Source organism: Balearica regulorum, chromosome 3 (genome assembly GCF_011004875.1).
Source record: "Balearica regulorum gibbericeps isolate bBalReg1 chromosome 3, bBalReg1.pri, whole genome shotgun sequence".
In the NCBI taxonomy this organism is placed as follows: domain Eukaryota; kingdom Metazoa; phylum Chordata; class Aves; order Gruiformes; family Gruidae; genus Balearica; species Balearica regulorum.
Window position 1 is genome coordinate 1,756,182 of NC_046186.1, and position 21,608 is coordinate 1,777,789.

Here is a 21,608-nt window from a genome sequence, read left to right on the forward strand (position 1 = left end):
CCCGGGGAGGGGAGCCGGGCTGGGACAGCCTCCGGAGTGGGGCCGTGGGGCCGTGCCCGGGCGAGGGCCCTCCCCGGCGGCTGCAGCCCGCCCCCGGCCCGCCCCGGCCCGCCTCCCCCCGCCTCCCCGGCTCCCTCGCCGCTGCCGGCACCGGACCAGCCCCGGCTCCGGGATGCCGCAGGCGGCTGCCCGAGCCCCTCACCGCCCGTCGCGGCTGAGGGGCCGCTGCAAGCGCTGCCACTTGCCCTCGGCAAGGTAGGACACCCCCCACCCCCCCCAAACCAGCACCCCCGGGACGCGGGTGCGCGGCGCTGGGCACCTTCCGTGCACGGGCACCGCGGCAGCTCCGTGGGCTGGGAGCCCCGGTCAGGGCATCGGAGCAACACCGGGGTTGGGACACCGGGATAGGGACACAGGGGCTGTCCCGGGGCTGGGGGGCCGGGGCCGGGGCTGCTTCGGGGGTGGGGGGCCGGGGCCGTCTCGGGGGCGGGGGGCCGGGCACCGAGACTGTCCCGGGGGTGGGGGTCCGGGTCCGGGGCTGTCCCGGGGGTGGGGGTCCGGGTCCGGGGCTGTCCCGGGGGTGGGGGTCCGGGCACCGGGACAAGCCCCACGCGAGGTCCGGCCGGTCCCTTCCCGCGCCCCCGCCGCATCCCGCCCGCCCTTGGCGGCTGCCAGTGGCCCGGGGCGGTGTCACTCAGGCGGGTGCCTGCCCGGGGAGGGAGCTGCGGGGTGAGTCACCGGCAGGAAACCGATTGCATCAGGAACGGGGCTGTTTTTCCAGCCAGGGTTCCCGAAAAAACCCGCTCCAGCCTCCCTCCGTCCCTTCTGTCCCCAGCGCCATGGAGAAGGGAGCCAGCCCTTCGTCCAGCAGCTCGGTGGCCTTGGCTTCATCCTCCACGGCCACCTTCAAGGAGGAACTGTTGTGTCCCATCTGCTACGAGCCTTTCCGGGAAGCCGTGACGCTTTGCTGCGGCCACAACTTCTGCAAGGGCTGCGTGAGCCGTTCCTGGGAGCACCGGCACCACGTCTGCCCCGTCTGCAAAGAGGCCTCCTCCTTCGACGATCTCCGCGTCAACCACACGCTCAACAACCTGGTGGAGATGATCCTCAAGGAGGAAGGGAAGCGGCGGGGCCAGGCGGCCGCCCACTGCCCCCTGCATCACGAAGAAGCCAAACTCTTCTGCCTGGAGGATAAGGAGTTGGCGTGCTTCGTCTGCCAGAGCTCCAAGCAGCACGAAGGGCACAAGATGCGGCCGGTGCAAGAGACGGCGGCGGATTTCAGGGTGAGGAGCGCTGCAGGAAAGGAGGGACCGATGAAGAGGGACCCCTGCATCTGGAGGGGTGCAGCCCGCGCACGCCCTGGCACTAACTTGCCAGCGCACGGCTTTGGCTCGTGCACGGCGTGGTTGTACCCGCCGGCGTGCCGGGCTGAAAGGTGAAGCAAAGCCACGCTGCGAGGGTGGGTCCCTGCCGGGAGTGCCCCTGCCACATCGCTGCCCGACGCTCTCCCTGCCTAATAATTTCCCCGTGCCACCCTGGCGCGCGGCTGTTTGCCCTGTGGCGGAGGGGAGGGGGGTGATGCTCCAAGGGGTTTGGCCCGGTCCCCGCGTTTCTTCGGCTCATTCATCCTCCGCCGGGCTGGGCTGGATTTGGCCACGCTGGTTGTTGCAGCAACGCCTCGGGTTTGGGAGCGTGTTTGGGACGGGGGTTGCACAATTCCCCTAGTCGGGGAGGGATGCGGGATGGGGAGACAGCCCCGAGCTCCGCGGGGCAGGACGGGCAATGGCTGCGTGGGGAGGAAGAGGAGGAGGAGATGGGCTCCGGCCAGCAGCCAGGCATCGCGCCAGGACCCGCCGTTTCCCAGGCGGGAAAGCAGCCGCTGCCGCCCTGACTCAGCCCACAGGGGACGAGCCAGATTTCAAATGTCGCGGGGCGGCCCTCGGGCTGCTGTTTTGCAAGGCTTGGCGGGCCGCCGGTGGCACCGAGCCTCCCTGGGAGCGGGGCAGTGGCTGCCTGCAGCACCGGGACAGGCAGGGACTTGACGGTGCATCAGCAGAAGGACTTAAAAACAGGGGGGGGGAGGATTCGCCGCGGAGCAAAGCTGCGTTTGCACGGCCCCACGCGGAGCTGACCCCGTGCAGCTCTGGCAGACCTCGGCCGCAGGAGGGGACAAGGGTGGATTGAGCAACGATCCTGCTTAACCTCGTCCTGCCGGGTCTGGGGTTCTTTCCGCATCGGAAATCTTGGCCGTAGGCTTGCGAGGGCCATGAAGGCGTCTCCTCCCCGCAGGCCAAGCTGAAGAACATGGAGACCTCCCTGCGGGATAAGGCGAAGGACTTCGGGGCCGTGCATCGCTCCTACGAGTCCATCTCCAAACACAACGAGGTGCGTGGTCCCTCCTGGCAGGGAGGCAGCGGGCCTGATCCTGACACACGCGTGTGCTCCTATCCTGGGCGGGAATGCAGCTGGTTCTGGGGCGGAACGCTGGCCCCGTGCTGGGCTGCTCCATCCCTCAGTGAGGAGAGCGATGCTGCTGGGAGGAAGGACTCGAACGGGGGCTTGGGGACCGGGGTGATGGAGCTGTGCCTGCCGTGGCAGCAGGGACGTTGATTTTGGGAGGGCGGTGTGGTCCCAGTGGGAGCTCAGCGAGTCCCTGAGCGCTGGGGCTGGTCGGAGGGCTCCGGAGGAGCGTTTTGGGGAGAGGATGGGGGGAGCCCAGGGGAGTTGGGGGCTCCGAAGGGAGGTGGTGACGTCCCCGCACGGGGCAGGTGGAGGTGATGCGGCTGGAGGAGCAGATCAGGAGGGAGTTTGAGAAGCTGCACGAGTTCCTGCGGGGCGAGGAGAAGGCGCTGCTCGCCCAGCTGCAGGAGGAGACGCGGCACAAGCGCGGCCTCATCGAGGGCAAGATGAAGCAGCTGGCGGAGGAGAGCCGGGCCCTGCTCAACGAAGCCCGCCAGCTCCAGGCAGACCTCAAGGAGGATGACTACACCTTCCTCATGGTAAAGCCCTGCGGGGTGCTGCCCCGTGCCCTGCGGGGTGTCACCCTCGCCGTGGCGCCCTCCTGCCTCTGCCGGGGTGCGAGCAGGGTGCTGGGCGACCCTTTGGGCGTTTGCAAGCCCCCGTGACCCCTTAGCAGTGGGAGTCTGATCCCGGTGTCTCCTTCTCTTTCAGACCCACAAGAACCGCAAGCGCAGGTAAGTCCCAGTCCCCGTCGCGTCCCCTGCATGGTCACAGGGTGCTCGGGGTGGCTGAGCCCCCACTTCCCCTCCCTGGGGCTGAGCGGGGTCTCCTGCCTGGCTGCAGGGTGAGGTGTCTGCCCCAAGTGAGTTCCTGTACCCACGTGTCCCCTCCGGGTCCGGGTGCTGCAGCAGAAGGAGGTGCTGGGGCTCCCCAAGGCCAGGCAGCACCCCTGGGTGCCCCCGGGCAGGATGGGGGGGCATGCGTGCAGACACAGAGCAGCATTGCGGGTCTTGGGGGAAGCATTAAAACCCCGATGTTGGGGGGATTTGGTGCTGGGACCCTCCTGGCCTGATTCCCCACCATGCTGGGGTGAGAACAAGGTTTGGGAGATGTGGGGTGCTGGTGGGGAAGCCGCTGCCAAAACACAGGGTGCCAGGAGACACAGCCAGGTCCCTTCCTCCATCCTTGACCCGTGTCCATCCTCTGCCCCTGCCCTAGGATTGCCTGCACGGCCGAGGAACCGGAGGCCGTGCCCTCAGGGATGCTCCTCGATGTCGCCAAGTACCTGGGCTCATTGCAGTACAACGTGTGGAAGAAGATGCTGGACATCATCACCGTAGGTGAGGTGCTGGGTCCCCCCGCAAGGGGTGGTTGTCCCAGGGTTAAAGCAGCCTTTGCGTGGGGCAGTCCCAAGGGTGGTGGGTGCTGGAGAGAAGAGGAGCGTGGAGCAGCCATGCCTGCGGCTGATGGGCCTGGGGAGGGGGGTTGGAGAGTGTAAAGGGTGCACTGGGGCACTTGCACCCACAAAGGGAAGCCCTGGAGGGTGCATTTCTCCATGGTGAGCTGGGATGGATGGATGGATGGATGGATGGATGGATGGATGGATGGATACCTGCAGGGCTGTGGTCCCCCCATAAGCTCATCCCTGCAGCACACCGGGCTCCTAACACGCCTGTCCTCACCACAGTCCCCTTCAGCTTCGACCCCAACTCCGCAGCGGGCTGGCTCTCAGTGTCCGAGGACCTCACCAGCGTCACCAACGGGGGCTACAAGCTGTTGGTGGAGAACCCCGAGCGCTTCACCTCGGCCCCCTGCATCCTGGGCTCCTGCGGCTTCTCCACCGGCTTCCACACCTGGGAGGTGGACCTGGGTGGCATCATGAACTGGCGGGTGGGGGTGGCCCGGCCACACAGTGGCACCCACTGGACCTTCCACCATGATGCTCGCTCCGGCTTCTGGTACATCTACCGCCTGCCTGGGAAGGATGGCGAGATGTGCCGAGCATCCAACACGGCGCGTTCGGAAGCGGCAGTGGGTGACCTGAGACGGATCCGGGTGGAGCTGGACTGCGACGAAGGGGAGCTCTCCTTCTACGACGCCAACCGCAAGACCCACATCTACACCTTCCACGAGAAGTTCGGCGGCATTGTCTTCCCCTATTTCTACGTGGGGGGCACACCGGTGGGCGCGCTGCCCGAGGCGCTCCGCATCTGTCCCCTCCGGGTCCGCGTCCATGAAGACGTCCCGGTCTAGCGGCCACCATCTGCTGTCACCACCGCCTCTGCCTGCATTTGGGGTTCTCCAGATGATTTTTCAGCTTTCCTCAGGAAAAAAAAAAAAAAAGCAGAAAAGAATGTGTGTATGTACTGCCTCTTTTTTATTAATAAACACTCTGCTCTTCTGGTATGGGCTCTGCACTCTCTGTGCCCAAATCACCCCAGCTCCTTTCCTGCCCCTCTCCATCACGGATCAAAGCTGGGAAGGCTTTGGGGAGAAGGTATCTCCCTGCCAGGGGGCTGTAAATAATAAATCCAACCACCCGGGGGCTTTCCAAGCTCGTACAAGCGCCGCAGCTCACAGAGCTCCAGGTCTCCCTGCTGTGGGTAAAGCAGGGGATGGGGGCCTTTGTCCACACGCCTCGGGGACGGGAAAATCCCACGTGGCTCCAGTGGTGGTTTGGGTTTGCGTGGCCAGGTTTTGGTAGCGGGGGTGGTTATGGGGGTGGCTGCTGCGAAAAGCTGCCAGAAGCTTCCCCCATGTCCAACAGAGCCAATGCCAGATGGCACCAAGACGGACCCGTCACTGGCCAAGGTCGAGCCCACCAGTGATGGTGGCAGCGCCTCTGGGGTAACACAGTTAAGAGGTAAAAAAAACCATAGCGGGAGCTTTTGCAACTCTGCAGACACCCAGGTCAGTGCAGAAGGAGGGGCAGGAGGTGCTCCAGGCGCCGGAGCAGAGATCCCCCTGCAGCCCGTGGAGAAGACCATGGTGAGGCAGGCTGTCCCCCTGCAGCCCTTGGAGGATGATGGTGGAGCAGAGACTCCCCTGCAGCCCGTGGAGGACCCCACACCTGAAGGAGGCTGTGACCCCGTGGGAAGCCCACGCTGGAGCAGGCTCCTGGCAGGACCTGTGGATCCGTGGAGAGAGGAGCCCACGCCAGAGCAGGTTTGCTGGCAGGACTTGTGACCCCAGGGGGGACCCACGCTGGAGCAGTTTGCTCCTGAAGGTCTGCACCCCATGGGAGGGACCCACGCTGGAGCAGTTGGTGAAGAACTGCAGCCCGTGGGAAGGACTCACGTTGGAGAAGTTGGTGCAGGACTGTCTGCCGTGGGAGGGACCCCAGGCTGGAGCAGGGGAGGAGTGTGAGGAGTCCTCCCCTGAGGAGGAAGGAGCGGCAGAGACACCGTGGGATGAACTGACCACAACCCCCATTCCCCGTCCCCCTGTGCCGCTGGGGGGAGGAGGGAGAGAAATGGGGGGTGACGTTGGAAGAAGGGAGGGGTGGGGGGAGGTGGTTTAGGACTTGGGTTTATTTCTCATCGCTCTATGCTGTTTTCTGGGTAATAAATTGGATTAATTTTTTCTAAGTTGAGCCTGTTTTGCCCATGACGGTAATTGGTGAACGATCTCTCCCTGCCCTTATCTTGACCCACCAGCCTCTCGTTATATTTTCTCTCCCCTGCCCAGCTGAGGAGGGGGGCGGCAGAGCGGTTTTGGGGGACACCTGGCCTCCAGCCACACCCCACCACAGGTGGACACAGGCAGAAGCATGTGTTTCCCTTCCTCAAGAAAAACCATTAATGGGGACATCCTTGAGAGTAACAACCCATCTCCTCCGACCCTTCTCCCCATGACTTTACCCCTCTGAAGGGTTTTTCCATAAATCCCCAGCTCCAGGAGTCAGGTGATGATGTGCAGTTGGTGTTTGGAGGTGGAGGAGGCTCAGAGGTGGGATGGGGGAGGGAGACAAAAAAACCCCACCTTCTGCAACCCCGTGCTGGGGCTGGTTCAATATTAATCCTGCCAAAAAAAAGCTTTTTCCTCCATCCTGGTGAGCACCTGGGGTTTAAAGGTGATGCCCTGGGGAAAGGGGGGTGCCTGGTGGGCCGTGCCGCCTGTGCCGCCCTCGCTGCCTGGTGCAGCCCGGCCTGCCAGGACCTCGCTGGCAGGATGCTGATATTAACGGGTGGTTTCCATGGTTTCTCACCATTTGCATAGGACGCTCCTTAGGAACAAGAGCCGGCGGCGGAGGAAAAACAAAAGGGAGATGTTGGAGGCGTGCGGTGCGGGGGCGACCCCGGGCGTCCTCCGCTTTCCTTACGTTGGCTGACGTTATCTATTTCCAACCGAGCATCCCTGGATGTGGGGAAAGGAGGAAAATCGGCGCGAGCATCCCATCTCCCTCCCTGCGCCGTATCCCGACGCTGCCCATCGCCCCCCGAAAAGCTGGCAGCGCCTGGAAATTTGGGCATCCCGCAGACAAATTGGGCACAAGCAAAGCATGATTTGGGAACAATAAAAAGCCAGGGAAGCTCTTTGAGTTGCTGGGGCTGGAGCAGGATGAGGCGTTTCTCTTTGTCAGGTCCAAAGGGAACATTTCCCTCCCGCGGCTGCGAGTGCCAGCGCAGGTGCCTGGCGTAAAAATGGCAATAAAAGGTGAAATGAGGCATCACTTCAGATGGTGAAACTGAAATGTTTTGACTTTTTTTTCTGAATCATTTGGTGAAAAATTGGTTTGCAGGAACCAATATGAATTAATGAACTGGTTGGCTCCGTAAGACACTGCATTTTTCAGTGTAATAAGCGGTACCTGCACCTTCCCCTGAGCTTAATTTCATTCCCACAGAGGCAGAGAAATGGCTTTAAGTGGAAACCAAGGCAGGAAAGCTGTTCCACCCACACAGACCTCTCCTCCTGAGCTGGCCTGGGAGACAGCACCCAGCCTGCAGCGATGGGCGATGTCTCCCCGGGACTGAGCATTTGCTTGCGCATCCGACGTTGGGAGGACAAATTTGAAGAAAGCTCCGGAAAGGGGCAAGCGGGTTTTGCGTGGGACCCTCCTCTGCAGCCATCGCATCCTTCCGTGACGCCTGAGATCCCGCCTGGGACACGCTGGTTCCTTGCTGGACCTTCTCTGAACTCAAACCTTCCTCCTCACCGCAATTAGAAGGGCCTCATTTATTTTTATTTTTATTATTATTATTATTACTACTACTACTATTATTATTTTAGCATCATTTTTGGTGGCTCATGCCGAGGATGGGGAGCGATGAGCTCCACTCCTGCCTGCGGGGTGCCTGGAATCCCAATTCCCATCCATCCCTTCGAGGGGTGGGTGGGCACCGCTGGCCCACGGGTGGGCGTGGGGTGCGAGTGGGACTCCCCGGTGATCTGGGTGGGGCCGGGGGTGTGAATCCAACCGGGGGGAGGGCTGCGCTGGCTGCAGTAAATCCCCCCCCCCCCCCCACCCGCAGCATCCCCCCCATTTATAAGGACGGGCGATATTTTGGAGAAGCAGGCGGCTCTCCCATTGGCTCGCAGCCCCGCGATGATGTCATTTCTGCCCAATCCGAGGGAGGACAGCACCTTTTTCCCCGCCCCCTCCCCAGCCCTCCCTCTCCCCGGGTACCAGCCAGCGCTGGGGCCGGTGCATCCCGGAGGGGTGGGGGACAAATGGGGGGACACCCCCCCCCCCAAAAAAAAACCCCAAAAAAGGAGGTTTCCCGGGGTGTGCACAGCCCTCGGGCAGCCCGGAGGATGCGGGGTCCCAGGGACGCATCCTGCACCCCGGTCCCCAGCACTGGGGCAGGCGGGTGGGGGCTAAACCTGCATCCTGGCAGTGATGGCTGGGATGTGCTGCCTCTTCCCAGGGCCAGGAATCTTCCGGAAGGAGGAGGGTCCAAACCTGGAGGTCTTCTTGCTGAAGGATCTGCAGATATTGAACCTTTGTGGGGAAGCTGGAGATGTCCTGGGAGAGGAATTGCGGGAGGGGGACGTAGAGCCCACCTGCAGCCCTACAGCCCTCCCGAGCACGGCCGGAGGGTGCGAAGGAGCTCGGGGGAAGCACCGTGTGGGTTCACCCCATCCGGAGGGTCTTCCCTGGATGCTGCTCTGGGTCGAGGGGCATCCCGGGACACACGGACCTTCCCGCATGGCCGTCCTCGTGCTCCAGCCCACAGATGCGTGGTTTTTCTTCTTGTCTCTCCCACCCCCTCAGCCCATGCCCGGGAAGGATTTGGATGCTGGCACTGGGATGTCGAGCAAGTTTCCCCAAGCCAGCAGGCTGCAGCTGCAGGAAGAGGCAAACCCTTCGCCTCCCGTGGCCTCCTCTTGCTGCTGGGGCTCTTTCCTCCCTGGCATCAGCCTGGCTCCATGGCCAGCTTCTCCTGCAGCCACCTCCTGCTGCGTCCTACCCCAGAGCTGGGACAGCCCCATGCCAGGCTGACACCCTGGGGAGGGTTTGGTGGGGATGGTGTGGATGGGAAAGGGGTGACCCATGGCAGCCCGCGGTCCCCAGCTCCCTGGGTAGACCCAGATCTCCTTGACCTCCTTTTTCTGCACCTCGTTTAGTTTAGACCAAGGCACGCTGCTGGAGCAGAGCAGTTCCAGGCGCTGGAGAAATCAGGAGGTTTGTGGGGTGGAGGGTGGCAGCCCGTAGGGATGGTGGCCACCGAGCATCCCCAGAGCCGCAGCCCGTAGGGATGGTGGCCACCAAACATCCCCAGAGCCGCAGCCCTGCACAGGGGCTCCAGCAGCTCAAACCAAGCTCCGTCCCCACAAATGATGGTTCTGCAGAGCTCGGGCACAGGGAGGCACCTCCGGACGTGACCCCCCTCAGGTCCCCCAGCATCTCCCCCAGCTCCAGCAACCACAGTCAACCGTGCAGCTAAACTGTGGCCATCAACGTGGGGTGGCAGGGAGGGCTTTGTCCCCTGAGCCAGGACCATGGGAAGATCAAAGGAGCATTTGAGCAGAGCCCCCGGCACTCCCCTCCCCGTGGGGTGCCACGCACCCCGGTGCCAGCCGCGGCAGGGACCGTCCCGCAGCCACGTGGGTCCCCACAATGGCTGTTTGTCCCCCGTTGGATGCCGCATCTCGACTCTTTCCTCCCCTCGGCCCCTCCACCTCAGGGCTGCGCTCCGTTCCCTCTGCAGCTCCTCGCACGTCCCAGGGGCACCCTACCCACGGCACCCACGTCTGCGTGGGCACCTGCCGAGCCAGGGGGGTCTCTGGCGTGGAGCTCGCTCGTCACCTGGGCATTAGAGGATCCTTTTCGAGGGAAGCGATGTGCGGTTTAATTCCAGCAGGACGTGTTACAGATGCCCCACCACGAGCTAAATGGTCGAGCTGCGGTGTCACACAGGCGATGTCACCCTCCCGTGTCCAGCTGGGTCACCCTGTCCCCCATATCCTGAGCCCACGGGCTTTGCAAAGCCACCCTAGATTCATTTTCCAGGGGGAACCACCTCCCCACAGCTGCCCTGATGCTCATTGCATAACGGAGGAGACCGGTGCCTAAATATACCCGCACGGTTCCCCGGAGGTGCCAGGCTCGTGATCGCTGCCAGACGGAGCCGTCGGTGATAAATAGGGCAGGGCGAAGCGGATCTGGGGGAAGGAGAGATGGATTACGGGACGGGCACAGCCCTAAGAGATGTCCTCGCTCCGCCGGGGCTCCCCGGGGACCTCCACTCGCCCCAGCATCACACCGAAATAGTTTTGGGATCTGGGACTCGGCCTCTCCGAGCTCCAGTCGCCCGGTTTTAGGAGGACATTGAGTCCTCACGTGCCTTCGGGGCTGGGAACGGGCCACACCGGGCTTGTGCCACATCCCGGCCCCGGGAGGATGGAGAGGGCACCCCACCGCTCCCCAGCATGGAGAGGACACCCCACGGCCCATGCCGGTGTGGGGCGGGAGGGGAGCGGGGCGGTTTGGCCCCACTGGAGGTGCCACCAGGGCCCCGTTGAACCCTCCGAGTCCCCTTCTTTGTCACTTGGTCACTCTCCAGCTTTGTCGTGCTCCAGCAGAGCCGAAGCTTGCTTCCCACCACGCGCTCAGCCCTCTCAGTCCATCACCCCCCTCCAGAACCCCCCAAAAACCCCTTTTTGGACCAAATTCTGCCCCTCACACCCTCCCATCCACCCTCCTGCCCCCCCCCCCCCCCCCCAACTTTTATCATTGTTTTCCCTTTTTTTTAATGTGGATATTTTTTTAATCCTCTTTTTTTTTCCTTTTTTTTTTTTTTTTTTTTTTTCTTTTTTGCCCGGCCCAGCCCGAAAATAGCTGCTCGGCGTGATGTCACCGGGCTGGTACCCGGTTCGTACAGTTCCCGGACCAATCAGCGGCGGCGTCACGGCTGCGCCAATCGCTTGCCGGGGAGGTGATGTCATGGGGGGCGCTGGGGGCCCCCCGGGTGGGATGCTCCGCGCAGACCCCCGCGCCCGCGTTAAATGAGCCCGGCGAGCGCGGAGAAGCAGCTCCAGCTCCAGCTCCAGCTCCAGCTCCAGCTCCAGCTCCAGCTCCAGCGGTGGGGTGAGTGCCTGGGGGGGGCGGGGGGCTTGGCTGGCTTGGGGGGGGGGGGGGTTATGAAGGAGAAGGGTTGAAAAGTTTTTGGGGAGGGGTTGAGGAAGGGGGGGGGGGGAGGATTTTTCCAGGGGGTGCCTGGATGTCGTTTGTTGACCCCGACACCCCTCTTTGTCCCCCTCCCCATTCCTCCAGCATCTTCCCCGCCGTGCCGGGGCAGCCCCCAGCCCATCCCCGCGCCCCCACCCCTTTTGGGGTGATACCCCCCCCCCCCACCCGAGCGGGCACGGACCCCCCCGCGGGGCGTTTTCCATCCGCCTGGACACCAGCAATTAGCCGGGGGTCTGGTCCTGTGCTCCCCACCCCGGTCTCGACAGCCGAGCTCGGAGCAGGACCCTCCCCACGCCCCCCCCCCCCAGCTCCGCACCGCGGCGGGCCTCATCCTGCCCTGCCACGAGGGGGCGGGGGGTAACCCACGCCCACGGTGCGGGGGGTACGGGGATGGGGTTCAGCATCCTCCGCCTCACCTCGCCCCAGCATCCCCGGGGAGGGTCCCGCATCCTCAGCATCCTGGGGACCTCATCCGGAGCCCCCCCCGCCCCTCCTCCAAATGTGGGCGCAGAGGTGCGGAGCCCCCCCCGGAGGGCAGGGCCAGCCTGAATTATTGATGGTGGCAGGATGCTGGCGGAGGTGACCTGCTCTCAGCAGGCGCTGAAATATTTATTCCAGGGAGGGGGAAAAGCGAGGGGGAGGAAGGGAGGAGGTGGCTGCCATCCTGCCTCTCCCCCGGAGTGGGGGGGGGAAGCATCCATCGCTTTGCAAGCTTCGAGGGAGGGAGCGGGGAGCCCCCTCTGTTCCTCCATCCCCTCCCTCCATCGCTGGGTGCTTCTTCCAGCGAAGGGGATGGGAGATGGCGGGGGGGTCCCCACCGTCTCGAGGGATCTGCAGTGGAGATCAGGGTATGAAACCGGGTTGCACCCCTTTGGGGTCAGGCTCGGACCCCCTCCCCGCCACGTGTGTCTCGCTGGGAGCGGGATCGCTCCCGCAGCGTCTCCGTGCTGGGGGTCTGAGCGAGGTTTCAGCCCAGGGGTGACAGCGGCGGCAGAGCCCCAACCACACCCCGCTCCCCTCGGACTGGGCGTGCTGGTTCGGGGGGTACCGGGGCTGGGAGGCAGAGAAGGAAGGGAGGGGGTTTCCTCCTGGAGGAACCTCCAAACACCTTGAGCAGCATCTTCAGCCAGCGAGGAGGAGTGGGGCTGGCGGCCCAGCACCCACCTCCCCGCCAGCCGGTGGCACCCCCAGGGATGGTCCCCATCCTTCTCCCCAGTTTTGGGTCTGATGGGCCATCTCTGCATTTTATCCTCCAGCCGGGGCATGAACGCCTGGAGAGGCGTTTCTGTAGCATGAAATGCATCCAGGTCCCCCCCGCAAGCCCGGGGAAAATGAGGAGTTGGGGTGGGAACGCGAAGAGCGGGGAAGCACGAGGAAGGCAAATGCTTTCGCTGCCTGCTTGCATGCCGGCAGCTTCCAGCCGGGCTCTCAGAGCTCCAGGCACAGCCCCGTGTCCGCACACGAGCCATCGGAGCATCCCCACCCTGCCTTGGCACCGTGCTTGGCAACAGCCACCTCGGGCAAAACCCTTCCTCAGGGGAGGAGGAAAGCTCTTGGTAGGGGTACACCCCTGGGTAACCCCCAAACCCGACCAGCCCTGGCTCCGGGGGTCACCTGAAAAAGCAGGAGCATCTCTGAGGACGGTGTTCCTGGCAGCATGACACAAAATTTTGTCCCTGTACCCCCCGCCGGCAGCTGCAGGCGGGTTATTTTGTGATCCCCGTGTCCGATCCCAGCAGGATGGAGGATGGGGGGGGGGATTTCTCGCCCACCCCCCAAGTCGAACTGGGTCGGGGTGTGGTGCGGCTGTAGGAGCTGGCGGCACGGGGATGCCCACAGTGGGGGGTAGTTGCCCCTTCCCTGGGGGGCTGCAAGGATTTAAGAGTCTCCTATTTTAAAGAAGGATTTCCCCTCCCCCCCTTAGAAACAAAAGGGGGAAAATAATTCCAAAATAATTTTTGAATAATTTCAAAACCTGAACTCAGCCCCCACTTTGGCACAGCTGGGGAGGGCATTTCCACTGGGAAACCCCTCTGATGCCACCGACACCCCGTTTGTGTCCCCTGGGAAAGGGGGACAGCTCCAGCTTCTCTGCACTTTAATGAGTCTCTGCCCGGTCCCACGCTCGCCCCGGGGCTCTGCACCCCAGGGATGGGTGGGGGGGGTGTCCCGGGAATGCCCCCATGCATGACCCACAGCCATAGAGACCCCCGGAGAGGGTCCCAGCGGGATGCAGGGGAGATTCCCGGTGCATCAGCCCTGGCAAGGGGCGAGCTGAGAACTGGGGCTCTCTAGACACGAGTGGGGGTGGCAGCAGGAGTGGGCTTGGGTCGCAGCAGAGGCTGTGCAAAGGGGTCACGCCTGCCCATGGGGGAGTGTGCGTGTGTGTGTGTGCGCACACGCTGCTCCCAGCACATGTGTGCACACGTGTGGGCTGTGCAGACATTGGGCAGCCCAGAGCGGGGAAGGGCCGTGTGTGCCAGGCACAACGCCCCCCACCCCGGCTGCTGCCATCGTCCTGGTGGGTGCCCGTCACACCACACCAGTGGGTGCCCACCCCATGCCCCCAGCGTGTGCCCACTGCAAAACCCCCAATGTGCATGTGAGGCCGTGTGTGGGCAGCTGCCTCGTGGGGGGCGGGCAGGGCCGGGTGGTGCCCCCAGTCCCAGGACACCCCGAAACGGGCAGGCAGGGCCGGGCGATGCCCCCAGCCCCAGGACACCCCGAAATGGGCAGGCAGGGCCGGGTGGTGCCCCCAGCCCCAGGACACCCCAAAACGGGCAGGCAGGGCCGGGTGACGCCCCCAGCCCCAGGACACCCCACACTGATCCTGGTTCTTTCCTCCCCCAGGCCCCAGGAACGCTCTTGCTGCAGACGTCCAAGGATCGTCACGCCATGACTCTGGCTGGTACGGCAACATCACGGGGACGTGCGTGGGGACAGGGGACAGCACGGGTCACCCAACCCCATGAACCCAACCCTGGTACCCACCCTGTGCTGGGACACCCCTGGTTTGAGGGGCGACCCCATCCATACTGCCCTGGGGATGGCTCTGCCCCGGACTGCCCGCAGCATCCCAGTGGTGACAGGCAAGGGGTTGTGCATGGGGTTAACACCCCAGGACAGACATAACCCATGTGGGCATGAGTAAAGCACCCCACCTCTGCTTGCCTCAGTTTCCCCTTTGCACACCTTGCTTCCCCCCCACCCACATCACCCCATTTGCAATATCTGGGCAAAATTTGGTGCCAGCCCTTCCCTGGCGCGTGGCAGCCCTCACCCAGGATGCCTGGCAGAACCCCCCACCCCTCTGATCCCAACCCCACTGTGTCTTCCCAGCTTACAAAGAGAAGATGAAGGAGCTGCCTCTCGTCTCCCTCTTTTGCTCCTGCTTCCTCTCGGACCCCCTGAACAAGCCGGCGTACACGTATGAAGGTAGGAGCTTGCTGCCCACCCACAACCGAGGGGCGCTTCAACGGTGGGAGGTGTGGGGGGCCATAGACCCCCTTAGCAACATTGGGGTCACCCTCAAACCGAGAGAGGTGTCTCCATGGTTTGCTGGCACCAGCTGGAAGCAGGGGGCTGGGTTGGGGCTGGGGGCGGGGGGCCTCAGGCAGCCCCACAGCCCCCCTCTGCCATGGCTCCGCTGCACGAAGCTTTGGGTGTGGGCTCGGTATTTTTAGGCAGACGACACCGGGTGATTCAGACTCATTCATGTCAGTGGGTCCAGAGGTGACAGTGGCAGCGGAGGGGGATGCCCAGCCTTGGGGGGCTCCTCCTGGCTAGCTGGGGAGGGGGTGTCTGCAGCCAGAAAGGGGCTTCATGGTCCCATTCCCTGAAGCAGGGCTGAATGTTGCCCTGCTTGCTCACCCATCCCTTGGGGGGGATGTCCAGCCCCTTAGCTCGCCTGAATATTCCCAACTCAACCCCCTTGATGGGGGTCTTGGAGTCCCTACTCCAACCCATGACGTTGCGTCCATGCAGAGGTGCATTGGGGGTGCAGGGATTTGGGTGAAACCAGTGGACATCGAGGAAGGTGATGGCGTGTGGGTGAGCTGCAGGTGTGGGACCCTGGGATGGTTTACCCAAAGGGGTGGGATGCACCCGTGCCAGCAGTCAGCCTGTGCCCCTCTCCCAGCAGACACGGTGGACCTCACCTGGTGCGTCATCTCTGATATGGAAGTCATCGAGCTCAACAAGCGGACCTCGGGGCAGTCCTTCGAGGTCATCCTGAAGCCCCCGTCATTCGATGGCATCCCCGAGTTCAACGCCTCCCTGCCCCGGCGGCGCGACCCCTCCCTGGAGGAGATCCAGAAGAAGCTGGAAGCAGCGGAGGAGAGGAGAAAGGTAGGTCCAACAGCTCATGCATGGCACTGCAGCATGGGGACGTGCCATGGGGACACACAACCTTGCACTTGGGGTGCTCAACGAGGCGCGCTCACCTTTGGGGACGTCGCTGAGTTTGGAGGGGGCAGTTTTGGCCAGGAAGGAAACGGACCCAAGCGTCCACATCGCCATCGTGTCCACTTTGCCTACACAGTACCAGGAGGCTGAGCTGCTGAAGCATCTGGCAGAGAAGCGGGAGCACGAGCGGGAGGTCATCCAGAAGGCCATTGAGGAGAACAACAACTTCATCAAAATGGCCAAAGAGAAGCTGGCACAGAAGATGGAGTCCAACAAGGAGAACCGTGAGGCCCATTTAGCGGCCATGCTGGAGCGCTTGCAGGAGAAGGTGAGAGCCTGGCGAGGAGGAAGGGGGGATGTGCTGGGACACCGGTGCAGGAGGGTGTCACAGGACACCTGGGCACCCTGCATGGTTCTTGGGGTGGCATTACCCCCTGGGGACACCACCAAAGAGGGGGGCCCCCTTCCCCTCCAATCATGCGGCAATACCCAGACCAACATCCCACCCGGGGTGGGGGGTCCTGCCCGGGGACCCACCAAACCTGGCATGTCCGTAGGCCCGTGAGCAGTTGGTGGGTGGAGAGGTGGGACTCATATCTTATCTGCAGCCATGCGAAGCCTTTGCTTTCCCCTTATGCCACCATGGTGGCCTTGGCCCACTGCTTGCAATTTTTCCACCTCCTGGGTGGCAGATCTTGCCCTGGTCCCTTCCCCAGAGACCCTGGAGCCATCAGCTCCCTGGCGGAGCTGGAGGGGTCCGTGCTGCCATGCTAGGAGATGCTTCCACCCTGCCAGCCTGTGCAGACCTCTTCTCTCTCCCCGAAGCAGGTCTGTTCCCAACCTCAGCACGGAAGGTCCCACCCTCACCACCTCCAGCTCCCTCCAAAACATCCCTTCTGCAAGGAGCTCGCCCAGTGCCCTTCTCCAAACGCCTCAGCTAGCCTTGGGTCAGAGGCAGAGAGCACGAGATAATGAAGGACAATCCGAGCTAACCCCATCTCCTTGGGGCTCCCGGTCCATCCCGTCTGGTTGACGTCTACCTCCTAGCTAGAGGGCAAGGACAATCTGTCCCTGGGTGCCTCCACAGCCCTTAAAACACCCCAGGGGAGGAGAGGACGCTGTTGACCCATCGGTGGTGTCCCTCCGGGGATGAACCTCGCAAACGCCCTCGTGCCTTCGAACCCCTCCGAAGCCGCTGGCCCGCCCGTGGGGACCCCGAAGTCCATCCACCTAATGCGTGTTCCCCCCCACCCCCCTTCCCTCCTACCCCCCTCCCACAGGACAAACACGCAGAAGAAGTGAGGAAAAACAAGGAGCTCAAGGAAGAAGCCTCCAGGTAAAGAGGCGATGGTTGGACTGACAGCTCCGGGGAGGTGGCGGAGGCTGCCGCAGCGCAAGGTCGGATGGTGGAAGGGTGGACGTTCCTCTGCTTTCTTTGTTCGTGAATGTAAAGAGTTGACCAGTGAAGCCATCCTATTCGTTTCGGGGAGGGTGGGGAGGGAGGAGAAAGGAGGGAGGGTGGGCGGGAGGGTACCGGCTTTGGGATGCCCACCTCCTTGGTGGGTCTCACGTGCTGCCCGTCAACCAGGTCCGGAGGAGATAGCCGAGGGCTGACGAAGCGGAGGTGGCCCCCTGGGGAAAAGCTGTGTGGGGGACGGAGTGGGTGGGGAGGGAAGTTTTTGGGGGAAATGTGCGTCGTGTGTGACTTTAATTTGGTGCTGGGCAGGCAGGGCGGGCAGGCAGGCAACCCTCCAACTTCTTCCTTCTCCATCCCACCCCATCAATGAGCAGCGGCATCTCTTGGTGTCCCTCCCTCCCTTCTTCCTGCCTGGACTCAGGGCCTCTTGCCTGACGCGGGCGTTATTTGCCCGTAGACCTTACAGAACCATTTTGGGGAAGGGGGAGAAGAGACCCCTCCGTCGGAAGTGGTCAGAGAGTGAGGCTCACTTGCTCCAAAGGTTTTATCCGGCTGTACGAGACGCTGATGATCCTTTTCAAGGGTGAAATTGAAAAGCCCCGTGACTTCCCAAAGAGCTGCTTTTTTTTTTTTTTTTTTTTTTTTGTAAGGACCTCCTGAGAATCAACTTTATGGGAACTCTTGGATGAAATCCCCTTTTCTGCTGTAGAGCAGCTGGAAAGCCATCAGCACTAGGAGTTGGTTATTTGAAAAGGGAGATCACCCCCATGGAGAACATAAGCAGGAGAGGAAAACAGGGAAGGGCTGTGGAAACTGTGATGGAAGGGATGGGGAAAAACAAGAGGGAAAGAGGAGCCCAGGCTGGAGAGCCAGAGGTGGGATGGAGATGCCTCTCTGGAGAGCAGGAGAAGACAACGGCCATAGGGAGCTCCTGGGGATGGCGATGGCACCTCCTGGTGACACCAGGGCAGTTTGGGACCCCAACAACAACTCATCCCAAGCTGTGACCAGCCCAGGAGGTGCTTTGCGGGAGCTGCTGTGTAATCCCTGGGTGATCTTTGCCTCCAGGGAGGGTGAGCGAAGCAGAGCGCTTGCAGTGAGATCCTTCCCAGCAGGAGAAGGTGGAAAGTCTGCTTTCTGCCAGGGGGGTGGGTATGTCCCCTCCTCTCCCAGTTACCAGCAGGCAGTGGTCCCAGTGCCGTGATGCCCTGGCACCTCATCAGCCTCCAACCCTGATGCTAACAGAGGGTTTGATCTCCACTATGGCCAGACAAGGCTTTCCAAGCGCTGATTTGGGTCTGGAGGGAACCGTGTCTCTTCTTGTGCTGCGAGATGCTCGCCTGGACCCCAGAGCCCCTGGGGGGGACCAGCCCGGGGAGTGGGGGGGAGCACGGGAGAGGTCAGCGGACAAAAGAGATGGAGTGGGCTGTTCTAACTGTGGCACGAGCTGTCCTTTTTTTGTATACAACGGTTGTAAATAAACTGCCTTGGCATTTCTTTTGTTTTCTCACGATCTGTGCAGTGTCTTGTGTGTGGTGTTTGGGGGTTTGTTTGGCGGGGGGGGCATCCCAGTGTCGCTTACACCGGGAAGGGGAAAGGGACTGGAGGGGGAAATTAGGGTGGGAGGCAGCACATGCATCAGGGGGACGGGGCTGTTTTAGCCCAACGCCCCAAACAACCCCAGCCTGGTGGGACCGCGGCAGATTTGGGTTCCTTTGGCCATCCAGCGCTATCGGCCCCCTTGCACCCCGCTGTTCACCCCGGGCTCACCCTGTGCACCCCTGGGGCACACAGAGGTGATGCTCTCCCGCCCCAGACCCAGAGCAGGGAGCTGGAGCCAAATTTCAGTGATGTGCTGGGAGATGGAGAGGAGTTGCTGGCATGGTGAGGAAGCACGGAGGTAGCTGGACATGTGCAAAGGTCTGCGCTAAGGTGAGATGACCCATTGGACTATGCATGGAGTAGACTAAAGCAAAACGTCACGTCCCCAGCGCCAGGGGAGGAGCCAGGGAGTTTCTTCTTCTCCAACCCTAAGGAGCAAGCGGTACCAATTCCTCTCGACCTTTGCACAGCCTGAGAGAGGTGATGGCACCAAAATTTAGGACCGGCAACTCAGACGGGCCAAGTGCCAATTCCTCCTGAGCCACGGAGGACTTCCCTGACCTGGTCCTCGCCGACCTGGGCTAAGGAGGCCCTCCCTGAACCTGAGAAACGTTGGAAGATGGGTGCTCAATCAAGGAGCTGGTGGTCCCACAGGCGTGGGATTCAATGCCAACATTATAACAAATTCCAGGAGGAGATATAGACCTTCCTGCGAACACAGCAGCCGTGCTCAGGGAGTCCCATCATGCTCAGGTGCAACAGTGAAGGGGCCATATGAAAAGGGACCACGCAAAAAAGGACATGGAGTCAGTGCTGAGGTGGCAGAGTCCACCATGGTCATAGGAACTGCTGGGATGTGAGTTAGCAACCCCCAAAAGCCATGCAGGAGAGGACCTGGGGAGAGCAGAAGAGCTTGTTAAACCCAAGAAAGGAGGAGAAACCACAGGCTCAAGAAGGTGGCATCTAGTACAGATGATGGCAACAGGAGTCTTGAGGCTGACCATCAGCAGACTTGTAGGAGTTGGATAAACCTGCAGCAAGTAAAATACCGGTCTGTTAGTGTTGTCCCAAAAGCAAGATCATTTCCCCGGTGTGCAGCACGCCAATACACGCACAGAGCAGAGGTATTTTATCCGTTTCATGTCTGCGCAGAGATGGGTGCGAGGTGGTGACTCCACCAAGCTAGCACCCTGCACACAGGATCTACAACATATTGATCTTCTTACAGGATTAGAAAAACCCGCCTAAATTTACGCTAATTGGTTAGTAATTACTGCATCATCTACTATTGGTCAAGCACATTTAAACTAGCACACACGCTCCTCGAGGGTGTGGGGGGTAATTCGCATAGTCCTTTAGTTGGGTGGGTGGTCGCACACTCCCCCAGCCGCCTTTCCCTTCCCCGGTTCCTGGTGACTCTTGTTGACTTGGGGCCTCTCTGGCCATCCCCCAGCTCTGGGCTCTTTCTGGGGCAGGATGGTTCCTTTTGATCAGTTTTCCAGCTCTCCTTCAAGGCTACTCGTTAGCAAAGCATGCTTTTTATCAGTCCTTGGGCTCTTCTCCAGAGGTACAGTGGTTAGCAAAGCAAGGCAGTGCATCGAACCCTAAATCAGTGTCTGAGCACTAACCCAAACACATTTCTGTCCCTGAAAAGTGGAAACCTCTACTTTATAGATATCATTAGGTGCATTGGTTTTGAATAAACAAACAATAATGAAATATATTGTTCTGCCCTAGGGCTCTGTGCCATAGCCCACAGCAGTATGTGCATTGATGGGCATGAAGGGATGCAGGAGACATGACACAACGGAAAGGGGCACCCAGCCTGGGCTGAGGATGAAGAAAATAGGGACAGACTGAAAGACCGTCCTCCAAAGAGCCTTAAAGAGCACCCATAAGCTTTGAGGAGGGTAGCAGAGAAATGGGGAGCAGAGCCAGGAGAGCAAAGCTCTCCCTGCGGACAAGCCAGTGGGTGTCAGGGGAAAAACTGGGGCACCAGGGTAAGAAGATGATGATGGGGCACAGCTGATGGCACCAACACCATCAGGAGGTGGCGGCTGTTTGGAGGAAGGTGTCCGAAGAAGATCAGGGTGAGTCAAAAGCAGGCAAAGTGTGATGCAGATTCACATCCTAAAACCTCTTGACTCTCTCCAGGCACTTGGAGTAGAAACCCACTCCACCCATAACCACCTGCATCTCAGATCCTCCTGCTCCATGGCCCAAGTCCTAATGAGCATGGTCAATGCTCCAGCAAGGCTTCAGAGACTCATTTTTCCCCCATTGCTGTCAAGGCAGAGAGATGATGATGGCTTAGGCTAAAGAGAGAGGTGAGCTGGATCGTCTTCCTGCATCCAACTTTTTGCCCAACGCAGTGGTCCGCTTCAGGTAATCCCCTCCCTAAACTGACCAAGTTTTAATCTCCTTTCCAGTGTTTTCAGTGGCGTGTCTTAGAATAGCTAATGTTTAACTTCCCTGTTCTTCTCCCTCCCTGGCTCTTTCTCCTCATCCCAAGGTGTTTGAAGATCCAGTCCTCTGGTCGTGGACCCCTCACCAAGGTTTGTTTGATGACTGCCACTCCAGGAACCCTTTCCTGCGTTTTTTCCCATCTTAGTTCCGATGCGTTTCCCAGATACGGGACTGGAGGCCTGTGGGAGCATGTGCTGGTGGCCCTCATAAACATTCTCCATCTCCAGTAGATACACTGAGTCCTGATTACCACAGCGACAGAAATACTCGTATTGACCTAACATGTCAGATGGAAACTGTCCTCGGACCTTCCTCTGTCTTGAGTAGCTGTGAACCAAAAAAACGTCAGGTCACGTAGCTGTTCCCCCAGCAAGATACACGCAGAGCCAGCCGCTGCTCGGCAGCAGGAGCATTGCACGTCCATGTGCGCAGGGGTCTGCAGGGCTGTCTGGTCAGTGTGGCCATGCACGGGACCCGGCGGGGTGTCTGCCTCGTGACTGCACTCGATGAGGCTCTGTCAATATGATTTCCTGCCCCATATCACTTTAAACAGCACCGTAATAGGGTCAGCCAAATTAACGAGGCAGGGGTTAGTTTGAGTGCGAAGGGGAAGAGCAGAAGGAG

General features: G+C 61.3%; 2 protein-coding genes across 8 annotated transcripts; both read left to right on the top strand.

The window, feature by feature from the left end:
* Positions 1-110: 110 nt before the first annotated feature.
* Positions 111-4,866, top strand: TRIM35 (tripartite motif containing 35). 2 transcript variants are annotated; one of them, XM_075750293.1, is made up of 7 exons: positions 111-255; positions 836-1,283; positions 2,290-2,385; positions 2,769-2,999; positions 3,172-3,194; positions 3,679-3,800; positions 4,148-4,866. In XM_075750293.1, exons 1-7 carry the CDS (start codon positions 173-175, stop codon positions 4,711-4,713), a joined length of 1,569 nt encoding a protein of 522 aa, XP_075606408.1. In that variant the 5' UTR covers positions 111-172; the 3' UTR covers positions 4,714-4,866. The 2 variants fall into 2 exon arrangements, with proteins under 2 accessions (XP_075606408.1, XP_075606407.1); XM_075750292.1 differs by having other exon boundaries at positions 114-255; positions 782-1,283.
* Positions 4,867-10,744: 5,878 nt separating this feature from the next.
* On the top strand, positions 10,745-18,429 carry STMN4 (stathmin 4). Of its 6 annotated transcripts, none has more exons than XM_075750294.1 (6): positions 10,745-10,993; positions 13,946-14,003; positions 14,435-14,530; positions 15,234-15,442; positions 15,636-15,827; positions 16,325-16,773. In XM_075750294.1, the coding sequence occupies exons 2-6, from the start codon at positions 13,991-13,993 to the stop codon at positions 16,469-16,471; spliced, it is 657 nt and encodes a 218-aa protein (XP_075606409.1). In that variant the 5' UTR covers positions 10,745-10,993; positions 13,946-13,990; the 3' UTR covers positions 16,472-16,773. The 6 variants fall into 6 exon arrangements, with proteins under 6 accessions (XP_075606409.1, XP_075606410.1, XP_075606411.1 ...); XM_075750295.1 differs by having other exon boundaries at positions 16,328-16,772; XM_075750296.1 differs by having other exon boundaries at positions 10,746-10,993; positions 15,237-15,442; positions 16,325-18,429.
* Positions 18,430-21,608: the final 3,179 nt, after the last annotated feature.

Excerpts from the sequence above, each read along its gene's own strand:
- TRIM35 (XM_075750292.1), top strand. The coding sequence starts at position 173 with ATGCCGCAGGCGGCTGCCCGAGCCCCTCACCGCCCGTCGCGGCTGAGG. Across the intron at positions 256-781 it reads TGCCACTTGCCCTCGGCAAG|CCAGGGTTCCCGAAAAAACC; the intron begins GTAGGACACCCC and ends CTGTTTTTCCAG. Across the intron at positions 2,386-2,768 it reads CCATCTCCAAACACAACGAG|GTGGAGGTGATGCGGCTGGA; the intron begins GTGCGTGGTCCC and ends CGCACGGGGCAG.
- STMN4 (XM_075750294.1), top strand. Across the intron at positions 14,531-15,233 it reads GCCGGCGTACACGTATGAAG|CAGACACGGTGGACCTCACC; the intron begins GTAGGAGCTTGC and ends CCCCTCTCCCAG. Across the intron at positions 15,443-15,635 it reads CAGCGGAGGAGAGGAGAAAG|TACCAGGAGGCTGAGCTGCT; the intron begins GTAGGTCCAACA and ends TTGCCTACACAG.